Genomic DNA, 24298 nt, shown 5'->3' on the forward strand with positions numbered 1-24298 from the left:
GAAACGTTTCCAGGATACTGGATCGATTGAGAGAAAGCCTGGGCAAGGTCGTCCAAGAGCCACGACGGCCAAAGAAGATCGCTATTTGTCCATTTTAGCGAGGCGTAACAGAGGGGCTACAGATTCTCAGCTCTCTCGGGACCTGTATGCAGCCACAGGAACCCGCGTAACAAGGGTGACTGTTTCCAAAAGACTGAATGAGAATGGTTTGTTTGCGTTCCGCTCACGTCTACGGACAGAGGAGTCCGATTAGTATGGTGCAGGCAGCATAGTAATTGGAGTACAGAGAAATGGGCGACCGTTTTGTTTTTCGACGAGTCCCGTTTTAACCTAAACACCGATTCTCACCGTTTTTTCATATGAAGAGAGCCAGGGACCCGCTATATACCCTCCAATGGCCGCGAAATCAACAATTACGGCCTTTGACGGTGTAATGGTCTGGACAGGCATAATGCTGGATGGCCGGACACCTGTCCTCTTCTTTGACAGAGGCTCTGTGACTAGTGTGAGGTATAGGGATGAGGTCTTGGAGCCCAATGTTCGCCTTTTCCGGGGTGCAGTGGGCCCCGAGTTCGTCTTACAGGACGATAACGCGAGGCCACATAGAGCTCTTCTGGTCGACGAATTTCTCAAGAGTGAGGATATTCGCCGAATGAATTGGCCAGCCAGGTCTCCAGACCTCAACCCTATAGAGCATGTCTGGGACGCTCTTGGGAGGGCAATTGCAATTCGCAACACCCTCCGAGAACCATCCAGGAACTGAAAACAGCGTTGCTAGGACCAATTGCCGCAGGCACTGATAAAATGCCTTATTTCCAGTATGACATCACGCTGCGAGGCCTGTATGGCTGTAAGAGGGACCATACCCCCTATTAACCCATTTCTTTTGTGTCTTCTGCAACCGCTGTTTCAGACCTTCAGACTCCCATGAGTGTTACACACGAACATGTGTGTATATTATAACAACTGTTGAATGTTTATTTTGTTTGTATTATATCAATCTATGTTCACACCAAATTTTATTAAAATCTGTCCAGTAGTTCTGGAGATCGTAGATCAAATATGAAAATTCTCTTAATTTCTTACAGCAGTGTATTTAATATCACATCTACAATGCCTTTGTACATATTGTAAAGATCCTTGTTTTTCAGCATATTTCATCATGATCATTTGACGATTATCATACCTGTGTACCTAATTATGGACCTTAAATTTCCCTGTATTAAGTCCTCTATGTCTCTAACTAATTAGTGGAATGGGATTACATTTGGCACAGTATTCAGAAAAAGAGAAAAAAGAATCTCTGGGAAATTACATCTGTACTATCAACTATTATAGGGAGAAGTGTCGCATTTTAAAGCAGGAAGTACACCGAAAGCATTGTAAATATCTAAAACAAACATGAAATGAAATGCTAGGGATTTTTTTCTTTTCTATTACTTCAAAAGAGCGAAATTTAAACAACACTGGCACTGTTGTCTCCCAAGCAAACAAAGCATTGTTTCATTTGCTCTTTTGTCGCAACCAAATTCTGCATTTAAAAATAATCTTAATTGCTAAATGTCATTCTTTTCAGTTAATGCTGGCCATCCTTGTGCGTTAATTGTGAATTTATCTCTCGAATATAAAAGCGATGCTGTGACTGCATTTCTCCGAAAAAAAATTATTCTAAGGACCACATTTTTTTAACAATTACCGAACTGATAATTCGATAAATTCATTAATTCAAGGAGTTAACCAGCTAGATGTTTAAGTCGATTGAAGCCGCATACATATCACTTCACTTGCCGATGAAAGTATTGCAGATGTTTCTGACCAAGCAATGATTGATGTTATAAGCTTGAGTAACAAAAGAACGGTATCGCGGAGGATGAGAGATTTTAAATTACAAAGCAGATGTCATTGAGGAATTTAATTCTTTATTATCCAAATAAGATTAAAAACAGCCAGCAGTTTCTTGGTGCAAAGAACAAAGCTGATTAACATTTTCGTTGATTTCTCTTGCTGCAATGGAAGAGGATGCATTGCATTTGGACCATGGAAAATCCACGTATTTTCCGACAGTTTCCACAGCTTTCGCTTAAAATAAGTTTTATCCTCATTTCATTGTTTATTAGAAACGTCAATCTTAGTATCATTCTAACATGCCTATTAATCACCGTTAAGCAAAATGGAGCTCTGTTTACTTTTAAGATACTGTATTTAGTAATTTTATATGGACGATTTATTAGTTGAGCATTTCCTGATGTATTGCCACCATATTCAAAATAATTTTAATCCAAAAACGTTTAGTTTCAATACCTCTTTTCAAGTATGTGTGGTTTATAAAAGGTATGTTACAAAGTTGATACACACTAAGGTGAGTATTCTATAAGTTTGAAATGCATCATAAAGAAATAAATCGAGGCCAATTGTTGATCACACAGCACATCCCTTTCAGATTTCACTCTTCACATCAGGAACGCTATAAACACTATTCTTTACGCTGCTAATTTGTCTGTATATCACGTTTGCAGAACACTACACATGTATATATACTTTTATGTATTTTTTCATTGATTCCCTGTTTTACAGCGAATCTCGCTAGCGGATGTGTTTAAGACAAATTTCGCTTTCAAGCACTTTCTGAATTCTCCCCACTTTCTGAATGTCACATGAGCAAATTTTAACTAAATTTCGCTCAATAGCAAGAACTACACAGTTTCGAATAAGGTACTTTAATTACGACCATCAGTTTCTCTTGCTTTTGTTATGTATATCAGCAATAATATAGTTTCAGTTGCTGATATCATTTATACCTTTTGTCTATCGCGTATCTTAAATAACGTATGATTTTACACTTACCGGCCAAGCATTTTATGTTTCTAATCTTTCAGTCCGATAAATATAAATAGATTCCATAGAATATTGACCAATAACAGTCAAACGTGCATGAGCGTACTGAATAAATATTAGCTACTTGCATGCTTTCTTACACTTATGTATTTACTCTTAATTTGTAAGGTTTATTTTAATTAATACGTTATTCCCTAAGTGTAATAGTTCCTGTAATTCTGTTGTTTCGTCAATTCAGTTACAAAATACGAACTGAGTGAGTTTATATAACGACCAAGAATATAAGTAAAGAAAGAACATTTTAGCTGGTAAGACCTGAAACTCTTGATTTAACTTGTGCTACATTCAAACACTATACTAATGGCTGACGAGTAAGTTTTCACTTGCATGAGAACACGGGAGCCAGTCTTTAAGATTTTAGCGGAGCTACTGTTACATTGCTCAAAACATTTGGAGGGCATTAGGATTTTGAATATAAACTGTGGGTGACGAAACGTTTTGTTAGGTGACGTTTGATCTATAGGTGTTGTAAGCAATGAGAAAACAACATTACGCATGGAACAATAAATAATAAACTCCATCCCACTTTTTTTCTTCTTTTACCAGAAAGAAGCAAAAAATGTGGGATGGAATTTATGAAGAAAGAAGTATGATAAGAGGGATGAGTTACGATCAAAAGCTACCATACTATAAGAGGTATGGTAGCTTTTGACGGAACGCAATGCTGCATATTTTCGGAACGTGTAATAAGTGGGGTTATCAATAAGGAACTGGCGTGTATTGTCTCTTATTCTTATTATTCTCAATAGATCAAACTCTTCATTTTTAGGTTTTCGCTACTACTAAGGCCAGAAGCTGTGGTCATTTTATTGTGGAGGCACCTATTAGGCGGCCACCGTTACCTCTTATGAGGGGGCAGACAGTTTATATCCATGCTTTATCCAGGATTCGAACCCGAGCCGTTCGGTATTGCATTTGGCTTCCTTAACCACTATACCGTCTGGGCGGCTCTCTCACTCCGCTAGAAAAGCGGGTTTTAACTAATGAACTGTTTTTGGAGGGTGATAAATGGCAAGCAACACTTCTTCCTAGAATGCTTCAAGCATTTTTGATTGAGTTTATGCCCGTTCCATTTGAAGGATTTCTTTGTCAAAAAAAGTATATTTGAACATGTTGAGGCCTCTCGTTAGGATCCGTGATAACGAATTCATTCCCGACTGCTACAGTGTGTAAGGTCACAAAATGTTCAAGGGTCTCGTCCCTACATCGTAGTTCATTTCTTATGATGTTCGAGCTGATCCTACCATTAACACAGATACTGGCCAGACAATCACTTCGCCTCGTCAAATCGAGCATTTTCATTTATAAATGCAGAATTATTCTGAGTTCACGACTAATTTCAATGGTAAGCAGACTATTAAATTATGCACTAAAACAGAACTCGTCTGACAAGTGAACATAGCTTTCACCTTCCTTTAGGCGGATAGCCCTTGTACGCTTTGCCATATTCAACTAACTGAACCTAGCATAATATAATGTAACCTTTCGTTTCAGTCTCAGATGTTTTCTATCCACCTTCTGTGGGCAGCACGATGGCCTTCTGTTAAAAAAACAATGGCAATAAATTTGCCATCATACAAACCAAAGTTATGAAGTCTGTCTTGAGCAGTTTGAGTTGAAAGTTTGGTGTTAGTAGCCTTTAGGTGATGCTATTATAGAAACGTGTTGTTCATATCACTGTTTTCTCTGGCCGTTCATGTTAAAGAATAGTATTCTTTTGGTTTTGTTGTACGCTTACGATCTTTGACTTATCTTCCTCTAAACTGTCCAGTTTCCAGAAACCGAATTCAAAATCTGAAAAATATACTTTGGGACACTCCAAAGGCAGTGGCTTGCGTTTAGCCCATTTCTAAACGTCTTCCTAAATAAAGAATACACATACTGCATTTCCTCCTACATGAAGAATGTTGCAGATCTCCTTATTAAAAACTCGTGATTTTCGCACTTACAGACAAAATTTGAAAATTCCGAAATTTGTAAACATCATAGTTTTGTTTTCTGATCTCCTCTTTTTTTCGTTTTAATTAATTAATTAAGATTAATCAATAATCAGATTAATCAATTATATGTCTATTTCATACCGAACACTCAATGTTTCCTAATTATTTTGAGCAGTGCATATTATCAGGCAGCAAGTAGCGGCATTTCTGAAATTAGAAGATACGGAGCCCTATGGAAGATCGTCTGGAAAGAGGAACAAGAATAAATAAAATGACTAATAATATGATAAAGTGATTGATAATTAAAGGATTCAATAATTAATTATTAAACTAATTAAATAACTAATGATTAGAATAATTATATAATTAATGATTAAAATAATAATGTAATTAAAATTTAACAAAATGTAAAGAGACAAAAAATATTTAATAAGCTATTAAATAAATGGTAAATAGTTAAATAATAAAATAAAGTACTGGACGTTGACTTATTTGGGGTTCCGGCTGGAATTACAATTTCACACAAAACTAAGAAATAGCTCTAACGGTCACCGGTTTTAATTAATCTCTCTACTTCTTCAATTGATGATAGAAATAAAGACCGTTCTTTTTACAGAGACACCAATGAAAAATGCTAAAATGATTAAAGTATCACTAATGAGACTAAAGAAAATGCTATAAACAGTAGCAGAGTATAAAGAAAATATTAACGGAGTATGTATGTGTATGAAAACAAAGAAAGAAGTGTGTAACATTTTCTAACCATGATTCTCCTGTCAATTTAATTCTAGCTGTTAAGCAAAACATGACTGTGAAACAAATTTTTCTCGAATCCGAGGGTTAGCTAAGGAAAAGGTAATAAATGACAATTTTCTTTCCCCGTCTTCGCTTACATCGTTCCGAAAAGGCTGCAGATGCTCTTTTCTTCGGGAAGACACTAGAGTTGGAATGAAAAATTTACGCGCTGTCATTCCATAAAGTGGAGATTAAGCCTTTGACGTGGAAGGGTGGTTTCTTTTATTAAAAGTCTCTACCTCCATTCAAGGGTTTGTTTCCCAAGGAAAGAGAGGCATGCATTTCTAAGTGAGGATCCATTTTTAATATAATGTTATTATTAAAAATAAAACTTTCGAGATCTAATTTCTTCTGTAATTGTTGTTCAGTTACATTAAGAACTACCAGATCCTTCTTATTTAGGGCTCCGGTGCGCTCCGGTTAGAATTATGATTTAATACAAAAACTAAGAACTACCTGATCCGAGCTTTGGTGTAATTTAAGCTCTGAGTAGCAGAAGTTATATTTCCTTATTCTTCTTAGTTGTAACGTCAAACTAAGATACCAATAAGTAATTTAGTTGATTTTATAACTTGCTGTTATCAGTTTTGATGTAGCACCCTAAGTTGAGACAGGACAAAATACTGTCTTGTTACTCAATGAAAACAGACCGCTTTTTACTAGTTACTCAATGTAGATTAAGTGTGACTGGAGTGTAACTTTCTAAATCGATGTGTTATTTTTAGAGTTCAATCTGCGATAGTAGTAAGCGGTTCCTAAGAATTTCTGCCGTATGAATTCACATTCACTAAATAAAGAAATAATAACGTTTTACAAATAACTCATCTGAAAATGAATCCGATCTACATCAAATTTTGTTCTATAGAGAACTGCACATCTAAATTCGGAAGCTACTGATAAATAGCATATCATTACAGTACTTCCGCTTAGTTCTGATGATCGGTGCATAGTTGTCTGAAAAGACTGGAAAGCAGGCTGATACTTATTTCATGACGGAGCTGCATACTGCCATGAACCTGTACGCCTGTGCATGTAACTATTTCCTAAGGCAACCGGACAGCATGGTAGTGCTTTGTGTTACCCTAAGACCCAGAATTATAACCAAACATTTTAGAATTACCCTATTACAGCTAGCATCACAGTTTCCTGTAATTATTAATTAGCTAGATAATGCTAGATTGCTTGTCTTATGTTTTCCTTACAAAGTTATTCATGTTTCTAAACTTTCAATAAGCTTGTAGGACTTTATTTAAAGTTTCTAATAGTTATTTTTATTTTTTAATAAGCCTTTCCTTTACTTTCGCGCTTCCCACCTACGATTCCCTACCAGAATGAGTTTTTAGGATTACGTTTTATTTAAACGAGGTAGAAGCAAGTATTTAATATGAAGTCTAGATCGCTTCATTAGAAGATCCTAGTAGAGGGTTAGGAGAATGTGCTGTGCCTTCCGGCTACGTTATTACTAGAAGTCTAACCTTACTACTATTAGGCCGTATTGTTACGTGCCTGCTAGTATCCGCCTGTGATCTTAAATAAGGGCCAATTTTGTTAGTTAATTCTTTACAGCTTCGGCTGATTTTAATTTTGTTAGTATTAGATTAGTTTCTTATTTTCTATCTTAAGTTAAACGTCTGAGTGTAGGCTTACTGTAAGTCTGAGAAGGAGCCATCTGTTCATCTATTTTGATTTGGAATAAAAGGTAAATTAACCCTTCCTTTGACTTGTCATTTGCGTACAGAACTCCGCGATAAGTCGCTACACAGTTCTTCAATATTCTAGCCCACAAGCACTTTCAAATAAGCTAGGATATTACAAGCTATTATAACCTGCTCGATCTTCCCACCTTTTACCAACAGAGCCTGTATAAAACATGAACAAATGCCTGTTATCAGCTTACTAGCATGGCTCGGCTAGAGTAGCAACTCGCATACTCTAACAAGAGCATCACATATCGCTGTAGATGACAAATAATGGCATATAGCAAAGTTAAAGCTTTTACTAAAGCATAATTAACTACTTCATTTGTGTTAACCGTTTTTTCAGAATTCATCACATTACTCCTGAATAATCGCTTATTCCTCGATTATCTCTTAATGTCAGCGCTCATTTTCTCCCGAAATCAGTTTGCTTTAGGTAGCTAATGTTTTTTACTAAACGATATCATTTTGGTTAGTGAGTTTCTCATATATTTTTCTGCTTCTTGAGTATATGCCTGGAATGTAAGATACATTTTTATTATAAATTTTGGTTAATGGAAGTTTATGTTAATATATACTAAAAACATGATTAGGATTTAAATAATTAAAAGTTCTATGTCTTGGAATATAAAGATAGAATTTTATTTATTGTTTTTTAAGTAACTAAACAAATATTAAAGCAAATAAAATTCAATTTAGAAACCACGGATATAACGTAAACAAACAGCCGTAGTCTAATTGATACCTTTTAAATCTAAACTCCAGTTCACGACCATTCATACTTTTATTCATAGGAGGAATATTGTTGGAGATTTTTGAAGCAGTTTGCTAAAAACGATGAAGAAAAGGAATTAGATTTCATAGTCAGGTAAAATTATAAAAAAATGAGTAGATGTTGCTTAAAATTTATATATAAATTAATAAACAGTAACTTTCCGTTCAGTATTTATAAATAATAACCTAAAAATATAAACTTCTTCTTGTTAAAGGTGTTTAATTTTTACCATTTACAGTTTATTTAACTAAATTAATCGAGCTGACATTCAAATGGTCACCATAAAATTTTGGGTAAATTTTTTAAAACATTTTGTATATTGGCGAAATATTTCAAGCTAATGCACTACATGCCAATGCAGTTTCCTTTAAGCCATAAAAGACAATTATTTTTCTTGTTTTCCTTATTACTTCATAATACCGCAAGATTTTGCAATAGCACACCATTTATAATTCTGCCCAAGATAACTAGTTCAGTTATATGGATAGTTTTATTTTAATTATGTGCTCCATAGAACTGAAGTCTTACAATGTAAAACTGAACTGAAATCTGGTTTGTAAATAAAATCATTTTAATTTAATAAAAGTTCGATAATCTGAATTCTGTATTTCTAATAAAATAAAATATGTGTCAAATGTAAAAAAAAAGTATGTGAATTAAACTAGAATGAATAACTTTCTTCATTACCTGAAGCTACGTTTTCAGAAATGCTTTCATGTCGGTTGGATACTTTCTCTAATCTTTCAAGCTGGTTGTTATACATGTACATAATTGTTTCATCAAGGGAAGATGTTTCACTTGACGAAATCATTTGATTCATCTCTCTTATTACGTCTCTTAGATCACAGATGATGCTGGTGCTCCCTTTCAGTTTCCTCTGTCAACAAAATTTTACTGAATGTTATATTACGCAAACAGAGAAGCATAGTTTTAGGATATGAAGATGCACTTTTCTGTCAACAAACTATTTCACAAATTTTAATCTCACCTCTGCATCCATGATAAAGCACTGCAATTTATTCCATGCTCTCTTCTTTTCTTGTCGAACATTTCTCAGATAACTGACTTCCTGTCGGAGAGCGCTGCATTCTTCAGAAAGAGAGGTAACCATGCTGATGAGATTACTATCATCATTTTCTTCCACTTCCATATCCCTAATTACTCGAACGGCTTCAAAAATTCTGCTACGCAGCAACTCCAGCTGAAAGTTTTTTAAGAACGAAAGTGTTAAATGTAATATAGGTAATAATTTTCTAAAATTGAAATGTCGAATGAAGATTTTGGTGTCGAAGAAATGAATGAAATTAAATTTATAAAGTGCACACAAAATAATTTCTAGTTTCTAAAGAATAAAAAATGTATTTTCATCGATATTTAATGCTTGAAATAACCGGTGTGTATAATTTTTCTTGCACTGAAAGAACTAATAGCAGAGGCACTGAAAATAATGAAATAAGGAAATTTAAGTCCTAGGTTGAATAGATTGAAGAATCAAGAGGCTCAAAATCTTCTCGTAAATTAATAAAAGTGTTATATTTAAAGCCAAATTTTAATATGCCATTTATGTCATATTATTTCCTTCAACGTTTAAATGCACTACAAGAGCAAGAAATAAGCAATATTGGTAAACACACACATATGCTTTGTACGTAAACTGTATTTAAACAGCAACACATATTAAGTACATTTTATTACACTGATAGGAAACGTATAAACATTTATGTGCAGTATTATTTAAACACACATGGGAAGTGATAGACATGCTCCTTCAATGAACATATAATTCTGCCAACTTCTTTATTTATCATCCAAATTAGACCTAGCTTTAAACATTTTCTAGATGCTTAAGAAGAGGAAATAATAGCAAAACTTATGAAAGCAAGTATGAGTAATCACAAAATTCCGAAGTAAAATCTGCCTGCGTTTTGTATGGTTATATGTGTATAATTTACTTTGAATTGAATGTATTTTATTTTACTTCGAACACACCCATTTCATGCCTCAGATGTCGTATCACAACGCACCTAACAATTAGAAAGCAACTATTTAAAAATAAAAAATTATAAATCATTACAAAAAAATGAAACTATGCGTTAGTTTTCTATCTTTGATGTAATTCGATCTTCAGGATCTGCTTTGCTAAATATTTCAGGGCTCCAAAAGACTATTCAGAACGAATGCATTTATGTTATGTTCATATTTTCATTATGAATTTTAAGAAGGGTGCTTTTCAAAGCACGTAATTTGTCATGCAATAATTTGAAATGAGTTTTTAAAAATCAATTGAAATTCTGTTTTTATGGTTATATTCAAGAGAGAAAAGGGACTTAAAAATAGCCGAAAATCTCCGAATAAATTTACAAAACTTAATTATCTTCCTCCCTCCGTAATATTTAGTCTTATATATTTATGAATTTACCAGCATTTCTTTAAACTAATCTTTAAACTTTCCACATTAACGGATTAAGCAACTTCTAGACGAACTAATAAAGTAATATTTCTTTGCGAAAGTATAACTTCCGGACATTACTTTTTGGATGCATATTATTTCTCTTCTTTTTTATGATTTTAGGTTGGTCTCATGAACCGAGATTCGGTGCGACATTAGATTTATTTTAAAACAAGCTGCTTATGGGAAAAAAAACCATCATTCATCAACCATCATCATCATTCATATTCTTTAAATACCGTTAATACTATAAAAGCACTGTGTTTTTTTCTTTTTTTTTTCATCTGTTATTCCTTTCTGCACTTGTTTTCTGTGAATAAAGTTTAAATTTTGTAAAGTAAATATGAAAATAGGCGAATTAAATCACTTTAAAGCCTCTTTGAAGAAAGGTGAGGTGATCAAATTATCTAAATGAAACCTCAAATTATTATAAATTCATTAACAAATAAGTAAGTACAGTAGAAGATTAAATAAAACATTTTGAAGTGGCAAAATTTTTATTTATTGTGAAAATATCTACTTTGAAAAATTAATCGTTTCCACTAAAAATTATTCAACGCTTTGACAATAAACTACATTTAAATTACTTAAAATAATCAACACTGAATAAGAACCTTTTGCGAAAAGTTCTAGATTATAATATTTTAAGCACTTTGAGAGTAGTAACAGAAAAGTTTTACAATACAGCAAGTGAAAATACGTTTCTGCTAATGCCAGAAACTTGCACAATTATTCTACGACACGTATCTTAGCGTATTATACACTTAAAAAATCAAGAACAAAGAACAAAACTTCCAAAGTTGAATATGAAGGTGCACCTGCTTTTCAGCTTGATTGCTGTCATCTCTCTCGTCTCTAAACATTGGCGCTGTCTCAAATATTGGTTCAGAATCAACTCCATCGATCTCGTCACATCCATTCAGCTAAAAAACAAATATTATTTTTAAGTATAAAAAGTATATTCTGTCTTATTAAAAGAAAGGTTTGTAGACTTAATTAGTTAAAACGATAGTAATTTGATTTCAGAAAACGTTTATGAGGTATTTTCCCTCCTTCCATCATGTCTTCTTAATTTAACGGTAGCACACGCGGCGCGTATTCGAGAGGTCCAGGTTCGAGTCCTGGAGATGGCATTGCACATTTTCACGTCTCCTACCTCAAAAGTCATAATGACTCTACAAGTTGCCTAGAAACTTAAAACGAAAAGACAATACACAGCTATTATTTTGTTTCACTTTTAATTTTAACCTCACCTAAAATCGTAAAAAGTCTCATTCGTATCTCGTATAGAAACTAATGATGTTTAAGTTTATGAAGAAGAGTAAGCTATGCAGGACTTTGGCTTGCCATATATCAAGTACGTATAAGTATACTAAGGTAATCCTGCAATCTAAATTTTACATTAAATTATCATTATAATTTTGATACCACGTCTTTCTTAGTACCAAAGAATTACTTTTATTCATGGTTAAGTGATATCATTTCAGAAGCAACATTTTCTCTAACATGTTTTAGGGGGGAGGGGTACCTGCATGGAAGTGGTACAGAAGTTTATTGTAATTTTTTCTCAGTATACCTAAGTGCTATTAGTTTTTCAGTAACTACCTACGCTAATAGGTCTAAGTAGTGTCTTCCTTAAAATGTATTGTTACTGCTAATGAGGAAAAAGAAATGAAAAAATAACAAAATATTTTTGCAGCCGTTTGTTATCCTCAGTTAGGTAATTTGAAAAGGGCTATAATCATCAAACGATCATTGATAAACAAAGATGATATGCTTCTTCAGCAGAATAATGCTAAGGCACATGTTGCAAAAGTTTTCTTTATTTATAATGGCGATCACAAAGACAACTGTAGACAGAACAAACAATGCTGCAAAAGTAAGTCGAAAAATGTATAGTAATGGAAAACCTGCTTATACCATTACAGCATGACAAAAATTTCCCAGTAAACAGAAAGTCAGAAATATAACAAATAAATATTTTGCGAGAAAACCAAAGAATTCTTCATTACACTGCCTGAAGAAAGGGCTGAAATCATGGAAAATAAGTGCTATATTAATGCTTAAATTTATTGAAAAATATGTTTTCGCTCTTTAAAACTATCATTTTCAATTCTACATTTTACCTTCCAACTTGCAGCTACCTAGAATCGGATTATACGTTAGTGTCGTAATCGTGGACTGGAAATGGTCTAGTTTCGATCCATAACATCATATATTTTAGAATTTTATTTTTATAATTTGCACGATTTATTCATGTGGATTCAAAAATTATTTTTTTTAATCCAAAGCTCACTAATAAGTGAAAAAGAGCAATGTAATAAAACAATCCCATTCTTGATTCATTAGAAATGAAATGGACGTATGTAACAAATAAGAAAACTAAGATAGAAAGAATTAAATTTAAACAGGAATTTTGAGTAACAGTAACCCACAAACTTACATATGCAATATGCTAAAACTTTCATAAATGTCACCTTTCCTTAATTTGAAATTGATAGTAATATAATTTAAAGTTTATTTCCTATAGTTAAGTTAAATATAAAATGTTGTCTTTGCTATCCATTTCATTCTCGGAGTCTGAGTATATAATATAATAAGTACTAGAATTTGATCTTCTGTTTGATTACTGGTGAACTAACAAACTTACTAAAAGAACACATTCGAATTACTCTTTATGTGCAATACAGGCGCGAGATAATTTTCCTTAATATGAAGTTGGATTTCTGTTTTTAATTCATGGACTCCTGTGAAAGTATCTGTACAAAGGCTAATATCTCGCGGTTGCTTTTCTGTACTGAAGTACTAACTGCCCTTAAGTTAAAAAAGAAGCATAAATTTAAGAATAAATAAAATAACTCATGAATAAAACTAGATCTACGTGCCAAACTTAGTATAAAATTTCGGGTCAATAACGTATGTTAGAAGAGAAAATATTTGCGAAAATTACTCGAAATGTGTATGCTATTCGGTGAATATCAAATTTTCTCCTTCAAATCTGGAACTTCAAACTTCAAAATAATGAGTTCATTGTAATAGCAGCTTAAATTTTTATTTATCATTCACTGTAATTTAAAAAATACGCTCTGAAATACACACCTGAGATAGAGGATTTTTAATATGAATAGAAATGTCTATGAAAGTTTTAGGGATTATTCCCATTTTTTATAATATTTAATTAAAGCCCTTTAGTTCGTTGGATTCTTTAGCATTAAGCTTAAAATTTCTCTTTTTATTGTGCCAAACATGCTGCGCTGAATTAACATCTGGATTCTTGATGATCATCATCCTATATGAGTCATTATGGTTTTTGCAAGATATGAATGGCAGACTAGGCCATACGTAGATTATAACTACCACCTAATATCTTATAAGACTTCTTAACTAACGAGTCATTTTTATGTTAATTCAGTTCAGTCCTTTTCATTTTTCTGTCACCCTTCACCACAATGTCAATTAAGTCACATTCAAATGCTTTGGACAAAAGCATTTAGAAAACTTCGATTTGCAACGCTGATGCTGTGTTGTCGCAATGGTTTAGTAACCAATGAGCTGCGCACTTGGTAGCTGCTGTTCTGGAGTTATTTGATGAGTGATTATGTAACTGCTCATAGTTTAGCTCTAACCAAAGGGGAAATGGAGAGTAGCCGAGGTCTAATAGAGCTAATTTTTATTTGTTTTTGGACTGTGACTTAAATATTTGCTCCACAAGCAGCGACGGGCAGCTTTTCGTTATAAACTAAAAATAGCAGCAAATAAATCTTTAGTTCAGATTTGTATTTGTGTGTTAATTCAAGCTCACCTTACCTAATGGTTACGTGGTCAGAGCGGACAGTGGCTACAGCGGACACGTGAGGGTAGCTGGGTGGGCAGCGCGGACATTCTTGCACCTATTGTGTTGTTTCCTTAATCAGTCACCTTTCATCTGTTGTGTGGTTTGCACCTGCTGTAGAGATAAGCCGATACTTTTAAGACAAAAAAATTTTCTTAATTTCTCAGTAGATGTTTGATCCTTATGAAGTCTGTATCTCGTTTTATAGCGTCGAGAAAATCTGTTATGGAACTCATAGCCATTTCAGCAAAATTACTCTCTAAAAAAAAGGAAAAGAATGTTTAGTTGTAGATGATCACCGAAAAAATAAATTAGGAATGAGTTGGGTATGTGTAAAAGAAAAGACACATCGTTGTAAAGGAAATGTAAAGACAAATTTTCAGTACGAAGTACTGAAGAAAACTGAACATTCCTACGTTTCCAACATTGCTGAGATCGAAGTTAAAAGGAAGTTAGAGCCTTACAGAAAAAGAATCCGAGAAGAAACATCAGTTCCCGTTCCCTAGATATTTCAAGAACTTTCAGAATTATATCAGAAAGGTTATGATTTCGTTATTAAAACACCGATATACTCCAGTGCCAAGACTGTTTTATGTAAGGAGAGGAGAAAGGCTTTGGGAGCTACCCCAAATCCCCAAAATGCCAACGACAGTCATTTTGCAAACGATACACTTATACTTTTCAATGGAGAAAAAAACTTTCTTCGTTTAGACTTTAAAAATGACCAAGATAACAGGATTTTGGTATTTGAAGGAGAAGAATCTCGGTACCTTTTGGAAAATGGAGACTTTTTTCTTAGATGGAACATTTAAAAGTTGTCCGAAACAATTTGCTCAAATATATACAACACACGTCGACTTACGGAGTTCAGCAACTGAGATCAACATTTATCCAGCGCTTTTTGCATTTCTGCCTGATAAGAGACAAGCAACTTACATTGCAATGTTTCAGGAAGTGAAATGTTGGTGCCCTAAGTGAAAGCCGGACATTATAAAATTGGATTTTGAAGCCGCAGCCATCAATAGCTGTATGTTAGAATTTCCCAGTTAGACTATTTCCGGTTGTAACTTTCATTTTAATCAATGTTTGTGGCGCAAGATAAAAGAAATGGGTCTAGTAAATGAACATAAAGAGAACGAAGATATACGAAACGTCTGCAGAATGATTTCTGCGTTAGCTTACTTGCAAATAAAACACATAGATGATGCTTAGAGCATTTTATGCGGAAAATCGTTTAGCACTGACAAACGTACCACATCCATTGATTATTTTGTCGAGCAGTGGATGGACAATCCAAATATGTCCATTAAAGTATGGAAAGCATATGGACAGCGTCATAGGACAAATAATTCTGCTGAAGGGTGGAATTCCAAATTAAATGCAGCCGCTGACAGAAACCAGCCTAATGTGTACTCATTAGTTAAAAAACTGAAAGAAGAAACACAAAAATTGTCCTTAGCCAGAAAATTAGGCGACCCTGGAAAAAACAGGAAAAAAGCATATGTAAAATTGAATGAAAGAATTGAAAACATCCTAAAAGAATTCGAAACATCAAACAATTTAGAAAAATGTCTAAAATCTTTAAGTTTTCCAACTAGGTTGGACTACATTCAATGGTAAATGATATTTAAGCCTTTATAATAAACGTTAGTTAATATTTATTTACTTGTATTTATTTTTCTTTTTTTACTTGTATCTGTTTTGTATATTTTACTTCTAGTATTTATTTTTACTTACTTTCATGAAACTAATTAATTTTATGACAACTGCACCTGTTCTAATATTTATTTGACTCTAAAATACTATTTCCACAAAATCCCTAAAATTTGTTCATACCCTTCACTATACTGACTTTTAATTTTTAAATATTTCTCTAAACGTTTTTATTTTTGTTACATTTCGCTATGTTTAAAATGCATTCGCACTATAATATCATAACAATTTAAATATAAATAATTAAATTTGATTGGTTAAAATGTATTTATCCTTGTAATTCGATATTCGAGTGCAAAAACAGAAAACTTCGGTAAAAATAAAGTTGTCCCACTTGAAAGAGATTTGCCACTTAAAATACTGTTTTAAATTATATTTGTGATTTTTGAAAGTATTTATTTACTTATTTATCTGAACCTTTTATCTGTTCCAAGGTGGAGAAAAGATGTGTCCGCTCTAACCACGGTGAGTTTCCAAGTGTCCGCTCTGACCACGAAATCGTATGTATCCGCTCTAACCACGTCCGCTAATACCTTACACAGAGTAGGCGATAACTCGTCTGAGTAGGACATGTTATAGTTTGCAGCGTATTAGCAAAACTAAGGCAAATCTCAAAACCTAACTATCGTAAAGGTTCTATTTCTGGACTTCTCTTGATTATTGTTCATGCCCATAGCGTTACTTTCATGATAGCATTTCTTTACGTAATATTTGACAGATCATTTGGTTTTTCATGCTGTTTCTGGATCATGGCAGGTTAAAATAATTTTAGCAACCTAAGCGAAATTCATTCGCGGTAGGTTGGTTGGTGAACCAACGGTCGGTTGATTCACTCTATCGTTTTTCAATGCAGTTTGTATAGTCTTAGGTGAATTCGTTCATGACGTCCGAATATGGTAGTCTACTATTCGTTTGGATGCTAAGAGAACTACTGACGTTTTCCAAAAGATACATTAAATCTGATTAATAGCAAGTCCTTTTCGTAGGAGCTTTTTGGCATAGTAAATCGCGATTATTACCATCACATTTAAACTATCATATTAACTATTCCTGGTTTGTCCGATCTCTAACATAACATCTAATTCCTTTCATTTAAGTGGGTTTTTAAAAAGTATCCTTTAAAAGACATGTCGCTTCGAAATTTATAGAAAAAGTGCGAAACAAGCTAAAGAAGTTATCAGGTTCAATGTTTCTTCTAACCTTCTTCGGAAACATACAATGACCTGACTAGAACAGAGAGCTTACTAAAGCTATGTTCACTAATTGTAGTAAGTAGACAGGATACAGACGAAGGGTATACAAAACCCTTTATTTTTTTTCTTTATATACAATGACTTCCGTACTTCGGAATACAATGACCCTCCACTCGGGGTCTAACTTAAAAGATATCAAAATAAAACTAAACTCTAATTTAACTTTAGAATAAGATTGGCCTTATAATAACAGGAAGCGTATGTAGCACAGAGACTGTGAACACTACAATACGTTTAATTTATCAAGAGGATTAAAACCTCTGGCCTGGAAGGCAAAGTAGCAACTGCGTAACTTCTAAGGTAAGCGGCCTGCTTCGAACTCACGGCTTCCTCTCTTCCGCTTGGCAAAAAGGCCACACTTAAATACTTGGCGTTCGCCAGACAACTTTGCATAAACTCCTTCACGCTTATAATTCTGGCCGGAAGTAGAAAATAAGAAGTGATAGTAAAGATTTAAAATAAAATAAACGTTAGTAAAACTTAAGATCCTTACATACTTCCCGCCAGAGTTAATTAGTTTGAAACTGAGGTCTAAAACGACCTTGTTGAAAACTTTTAGCTCTAGAAACTAACGCGAGGCCAAACTTTTACAAACATAACTTAGCTAGAAACTAGAAAATTTTAAAAGAAAGAAATTTGTTACAATAGCAGCTCCCGGAATATACAACAATCTTTTTTCTTTTTCATCTGTACTGCATCAAAACAGGAGCTTTATTCAATTCTGGTTCCTTCCAGAGATCTGGAAGGAAAACTAGTTTAATGAAATGTTACAGAATGACATTGCAAATAACATATAGAATATACTTTTCTTAACATTCTTATTTCATTCATGACTATTTTAATTATCTCTCCCCGTGCTCTCTGACATGTGTTGTAAAAACACCAAACACGAATGTGTTTCTGTCTATGTGTTCAACACTTCCTCCTACAATCAAAACACTAACGTGTTAAAATTCAACATACGAGACCTCTTAACACACCCTAATTTCAACTCTAGACCCTGAGGTACTATTCTGAAAGTGGCTAACTCTAAAGTGTAGCGTCAGAGAGCCTAACTACATCATTCAACCTTTAACACATATTCACCATGATTTAATCTTTACAGTCACACGAATAACAAATTTTTTAACATTACTTTCACTTTTACCATATCACGGTATTTCTAAACATTCAAAATAACAGTTCACATGTATACAAGAACATATCAAGATGCCGTTAATTTTACACATTTGAAAACATACATTAGTAGTACATTGTTAACTTCTATTCTTTTCAAAGCAAGTGCCAATTCTTTCTACATTGAAATAATACTACATTTCAAAAAGTCTTTCAGACTAAAACTTCTTTCTTGTTAGAATGTTTTAAATAAAATTTATACAATAACTTTTTACAATATTTAAGTCTTTAGACAACGCTATTATACATCAACTTTAGTTTTACGCGCGAGTAATTGAAAAACATAATAAGAAAATCGGTCACAACTCATTTCTCGCCCTTTTGGCGATAAAGGTAGACCTCGCATGAGGTAAAACTTCTTCAAATCTGCCACTTGCAGTAAGAATGAAAGATTAACTTAAGTTTGTAAAGTAACACAAAATTTTACTTATCTTTGTAATATTCAGACATCCTTTTCTGGGCCCAGTCTTTAAAGGTGCTGCAAACCGTAGCTTGGTTGATCCTCCTTCTTGTACGGGCTCGCCCTTCAGTGCTTTCCTCTGGAAGCTTCCGTTTTTCACCACTACGGCCACCCTTGAACATCTTCCTTCTGTCCTCTGCTTGTGGTCTTGGCCGTTTGAAGGCAGCTGGTCTTGGTGGAACCGGGAAACTTCTGTCGTGATCCTGCTTGGACCTCGTTGTTGGCCGTTCAAATTTTTCTTGTACTTTTTCCTCCGCCGCTGATGGCCCTTCCGCAGTTCGGCGACTTTTGCTGCGGAGAGTTCTGTCGGATGAGTCAATCTTCCGTTTCACAGCCGGGTTATAGTTGCCGTCCTTTCTCCCGGTCTTTTCCACATACGTCGTCCTTCTCCCTTCTTCATTCTGGGGGTGTTCGTGAACTCTGTTTTTTGGACGGTGGAACGGCTTCTTTTTCTTTGTACCTTCAATTTTTCCGCGGGGCAATTTTCTTTTCACTTGCTTCTGTCTCTCATTGGCTTGCCCTTGTACTTGTCGTTTTCCCACCTCTGGAACTTGTACCTGCGGTGTCTGCCGTACCGGATCCTGCAAAAGATCTGAAAAGATTTGCATTTTATTACGGTCATAGAATGGTTTTATCTGGTCAATGTTTGCGGAACAGGTTTCACCATTTCTTGCCTTTAATACTACAACAGCGTGAGTTATTTTTTCTATAACATATGGTCCTTCAAAGCGTGGGAAAAATTTGGCAGTTTTATCTTCTGGTGCTGAAGAAAGTGAATGCTTAATTTTTAGTACTTCATCCCCTACTTTATAAGTTACTCCCCGTCGTTTCAAGTCATAATACAATTTTTGTTTTCTTTGTGCTACTTCCGTATTCTTTTTTGCTTCTTTTATTAGTTTTTCTATATCACCCATTTTAAATTCTGGGGCTCTTTGTTGCACATAAAATAGTTTATCTAACGGTGTTATAACCTTTCTGCCTAGAAATAACTCAGCAGGAGTTTTGCCCGTTGTATCATGTTTTGCGGTCCTAAGGGCGAAAGCAAATTCATTGACATAGTTATCCCAGCTTTTATGAAAATTTTTAACATAACTACGGATAATTTTCACTATATTTCTGTTGACCCGTTCCGCTATATTTGATTGCGGCCGATACGGGACCATTTTTAAATGACGTATGCCCAGTTTTTGGCACATGTCTTCAAATATATTACTTACAAATTGAGGACCATTATCCGATATAACTTTTAGGGGCGCCCCGTATTTTAAAATATATTTATTTAAAATAGAATCGGTAACTAATTTCGCGGAGGCTCGTTTTAAGGGAACAATTTCGGTCCATTTACTAAAATGATCAACTATAACAAGGAGATAGCGACTTTTGTTTAACTGACTTTTTGGGAAAGGGCCCAATAAATCGATGCCGATTATTTCATTTGGAAATTCGGATTTAATACTATTTAGAAACCCGGCCGGGCGGAAATTAATATAATTAACGGCTTGACATGTTGGGCAGGACTGGACATACGCCCTTGTTAACTTTTGCAGTTCAGGAAAGTAGACTGCCTCGCGTACGCGTTGAGTAGTTTTTCGAATACCAGCATGAGAAGCTAAAGGGCTGTCATGGAGCTCTTGCAGGATATTTAATCTAAGACTAGCTGGGATAACAGGTCGAAATTCGTTGTTGGAATTCGTAGTTTTTGTATAAAATAATAGACCATCTATTAGTTCGTAATGGGCCGCCCTATTTCTTATCGCCACAATATCTTGGTGGCTAAAATTTTCAGGATCCTTCAAATACTCATAAATACTTCCAAACTCAGGATCCTTACCCAGTTCGGTTATTACAGTTTCTCGGGAATTTATTGTACACGCTGTCAGCATTGCAACTTTTACGGTATTACCCTGTTCGTCTAATTTAATTCGTGACAGGGCATCTGCTACGATATTTTCCTTTCCGGGGGTATGCTTGATTACCAGATTATATTCTTGCAGCTTGAGTGCCCATCTTATTAACCTTGGGGATAAATTTTTTCCAGAGTACAATCTAGTTACCGCCGCATGATCAGAATATACTGTTATCGGCGCCTTTCCAAAATAGACTCGGAACTTTTGCACTGCTAACAGAACTGCAAGTGCCTCTCTCTCGGTCGCGGAATAGTTTCTTTGTGTTTGATTTAAAGTTCGGCTAAAAAATGCTACTGGCTGCTGATTTTGCGAAAGTACCGCTCCTACCGCATAATCCGAAGCATCCGCTGAAATTTCTAAATTTTCATCCTTTTCAGGAAATTTCAACACAGGGGCTTGCGTTAATGCTTGTTTTAATTTTTCGAAAGCACTATTGGCTTCGGCCGTCCACGAGAATCTTGCCTTTTTCCTTTTTAATTTTAACAATGGCTCAGCGATAGCCGCAAAATCTTTTATAAAGGACCTATAATATGAACAAAGTCCTAGAAAAGAAGAGAGCTTCTTTGCCGTGTTTGGAGTCGGATACTTTTGTACAGCGATTATTTTTGATTCATCTGTCTCGTTCCCTTTTTGCGATATTTTGTAACCTAAATATTTTAATTCAGGGGCTGCAAATTTGCATTTTTCAACATTAACTTTTAGACCGGCCTCATTTAATAAAGAAAACACCTGTCTTAAATCCTGTACATGTTGGTCTAGATTATCACTAGTAATAATGATATCGTCTAAATAGATAAATGTGGACTTTCCGAGAACAGGTCTTAACACAATGTCCATGCATCGCTGAAATGTTGCTGGGGCGCCTGAAAGGCCAAACGGCATTCGCAAAAATGCATAAGTGCCAGACTTGGTTATAAAAGCAGTCTTAGGCACGTCCTCAGGCCTGATCCCTATTTGAAAATAACCATTCGTTAAGTCTAAAGTTGTCATAAATTTGGTTGATTTTATGTTCCTTAAAATTTCTTCTATAATCGGTAACGGATATACCGGATATTTCGTTATGGAATTTAATTTACGGTAATCAATAGCGAATCTCCACCTTTTTGGATGCTCCAAAGGATAATCATTATTTTTCTTACATAAAACCACCGGACTAGCATAACTACTTGAGATAGGCGTTACGATCTTTTTACGTAGCATATCGGTAATATGCCATTCTATAATTTTTTCCTTATTCTTATCATACCGGTATGGTTTTTGACGAACCAGCAATGCATCTCCGGTGTCAATACTATGGTTAGTAACCTGGGTAAATCCTGGAATATCACTAAATAAGGAAGCAAATTCACTTACCACTTGTCGGATTCTATCTTGCTCGTCATTAGGCAGGTGGTCGAGATTTACCCTTGGCGGTTCAACCTTTTCTACACGCACTGGTTTCATCGTCAGCTTAAGAGACGCTTCATTAAAATCCAGTGTAGCTTGTGCGTCTGAAAGAAAGTCTATTCCTAGTATTAAGTGTGCTTGCAAATTCTTTACTATAAAAAACATCACCTTTACTTGTTCGTCCTTGATACGGATGTACAAAGGTACTTTACCTACGCACTTACATTGTTCTCCTTGCGCCGCTAATACTGTTGTATTATCCGCATTATATATGCGGTATTTGCGAAAATACTTTCTAAAAAAGACTTCTGCCACACAGGAACACTGCGCGCCGGTATCCAGGAGTGCGGTGGCCGGGATATTATTTACCAAGACTTCAACCTTCGGAAGAGTTAAATTTTTCACCATTACTGTATTTAACTTGTAGGAAGAGGGGTTTTCGTGGCCTTCGGATTTCCGCACCCTCTCGTCAGCAGAAATCCGTTTTAGTTTAAATTATTTTTTCTTTCGGTGCTTTCCTTCTTTCTCCACTGGCCTTGAGACTTTTTTCCTGGGTTGCTATTGAACTGTCGACGTTCGCCGGCTGTTTTTGAATGCTCGGGTTTCCTTGCCCACTGATTCGCTTTTTCTCCGTAGCCATGTGCTTGAGTTTGCTGTAGTCTTGGCGTACCAAATTGGTTTCGCTGTTGATATTGGCGTCTTCTTTCGACGTCCGCCGTTCTTCTACTTTCAAACTGGATTGCTAGCTCAAATAATTTTTCCAGTGTAGTCGGATTTCTCAATTCAATAAAGTCTTGCACTTGGGGTAGTAACCTCGGCAAAATCACTTGAATTATTTCAGGATCCGGACGGTTTCCATACAAGAGCTTGAAAACGTGAATTTTTCTTAAAATAAAGCTCGAGAGGTTTTCGATTCTTTGTTGATATATACTGAAAAGTTCTGTTTCTAATTTCGCACGATCCCTTACAACAGGGAAGGCTTTTAGTAGGGCAGTCTTGAAATTTTCGTAGGTATAGGTGGGACTTCCTGCTTGACCCAAGAGACTTCTGCCGATACATTTGAACCAGTTAAGCGCTTGGCCCCTCAAAGCGCTGGTAGCTAAGGTAACTTTTTGAAACTCGTGCACGGGGTAGAGCATGAAGTGGTCATCCAATTTTTCCAAAAAACTGGTTACCTGTGAGTTTCCATTAAACGTTGCTTCTGGTTTCATCGAAGCGCGCATGGTCTGGACAATATACCCAAATCCTTCCAGGGCGGCAGCTGGCATTTCTGGATTCTGAGCTGTTTCTGCAGGCAGCACAGGTTCTTCTTGAAACTCGGCCATGGTTATTCTTCGTCGGGCGCCACTATCAGGTTCAATGTTTCTTCTAACCTTCTTCGGAAACATACAATGACCTGACTAGAACAGAGAGCTTACTAAAGCTATGTTCACTAATTGTAGTAAGTAGACAGGATACAGACGAAGGGTATACAAAACCCTTTATTTTTTTTCTTTATATACAATGACTTCCGTACTTCGGAATACAATGACCCTCCACTCGGGGTCTAACTTAAAAGATATCAAAATAAAACTAAACTCTAATTTAACTTTAGAATAAGATTGGCCTTATAATAACAGGAAGCGTATGTAGCACAGAGACTGTGAACACTACAATACGTTTAATTTATCAAGAGGATTAAAACCTCTGGCCTGGAAGGCAAAGTAGCAACTGCGTAACTTCTAAGGTAAGCGGCCTGCTTCGAACTCACGGCTTCCTCTCTTCTGCTTGGCAAAAAGGCCACACTTAAATACTTGGCGTTCGCCAGACAACTTTGCATAAACTCCTTCACGCTTATAATTCTGGCCGGAAGTAGAAAATAAGAAGTGATAGTAAAGATTTAAAATAAAATAAACGTTAGTAAAACTTAAGATCCTTACAAAGTTATGAAAATTTAACTTTTCACTGTCACCAAATTCATAATGAAGCGTTTCTTGTATTGAATTGTGATCTGTGCTAGCATTATACATGTATATATATG

At 35.0% G+C, this 24298-nt stretch overlaps 1 protein-coding gene across 1 annotated transcript in view; it reads right to left on the reverse strand.

The window, feature by feature from the left end:
* Positions 1–24298, reverse strand: part of LOC118193825 (uncharacterized) — a 207169-nt gene that overhangs the window by 35968 nt on the left and 146903 nt on the right. Inside the window, exons 5-7 of the mRNA XM_085808992.1 lie at positions 11370–11474; positions 9091–9303; positions 8790–8979 (exon numbers count right to left, since the gene is read on the reverse strand). Coding sequence (XP_085665118.1) covers positions 8790–8979; positions 9091–9303; positions 11370–11474 — 508 coding nt within the window. The remainder of the gene's footprint in view (positions 1–8789; positions 8980–9090; positions 9304–11369; positions 11475–24298) is intronic.

Source organism: Stegodyphus dumicola, chromosome X2 (genome assembly GCF_044657685.1).
Source record: "Stegodyphus dumicola isolate Sdum_Otavi_A_Nest chromosome X2, ASM4465768v1".
Taxonomy (NCBI): domain Eukaryota; kingdom Metazoa; phylum Arthropoda; class Arachnida; order Araneae; family Eresidae; genus Stegodyphus; species Stegodyphus dumicola.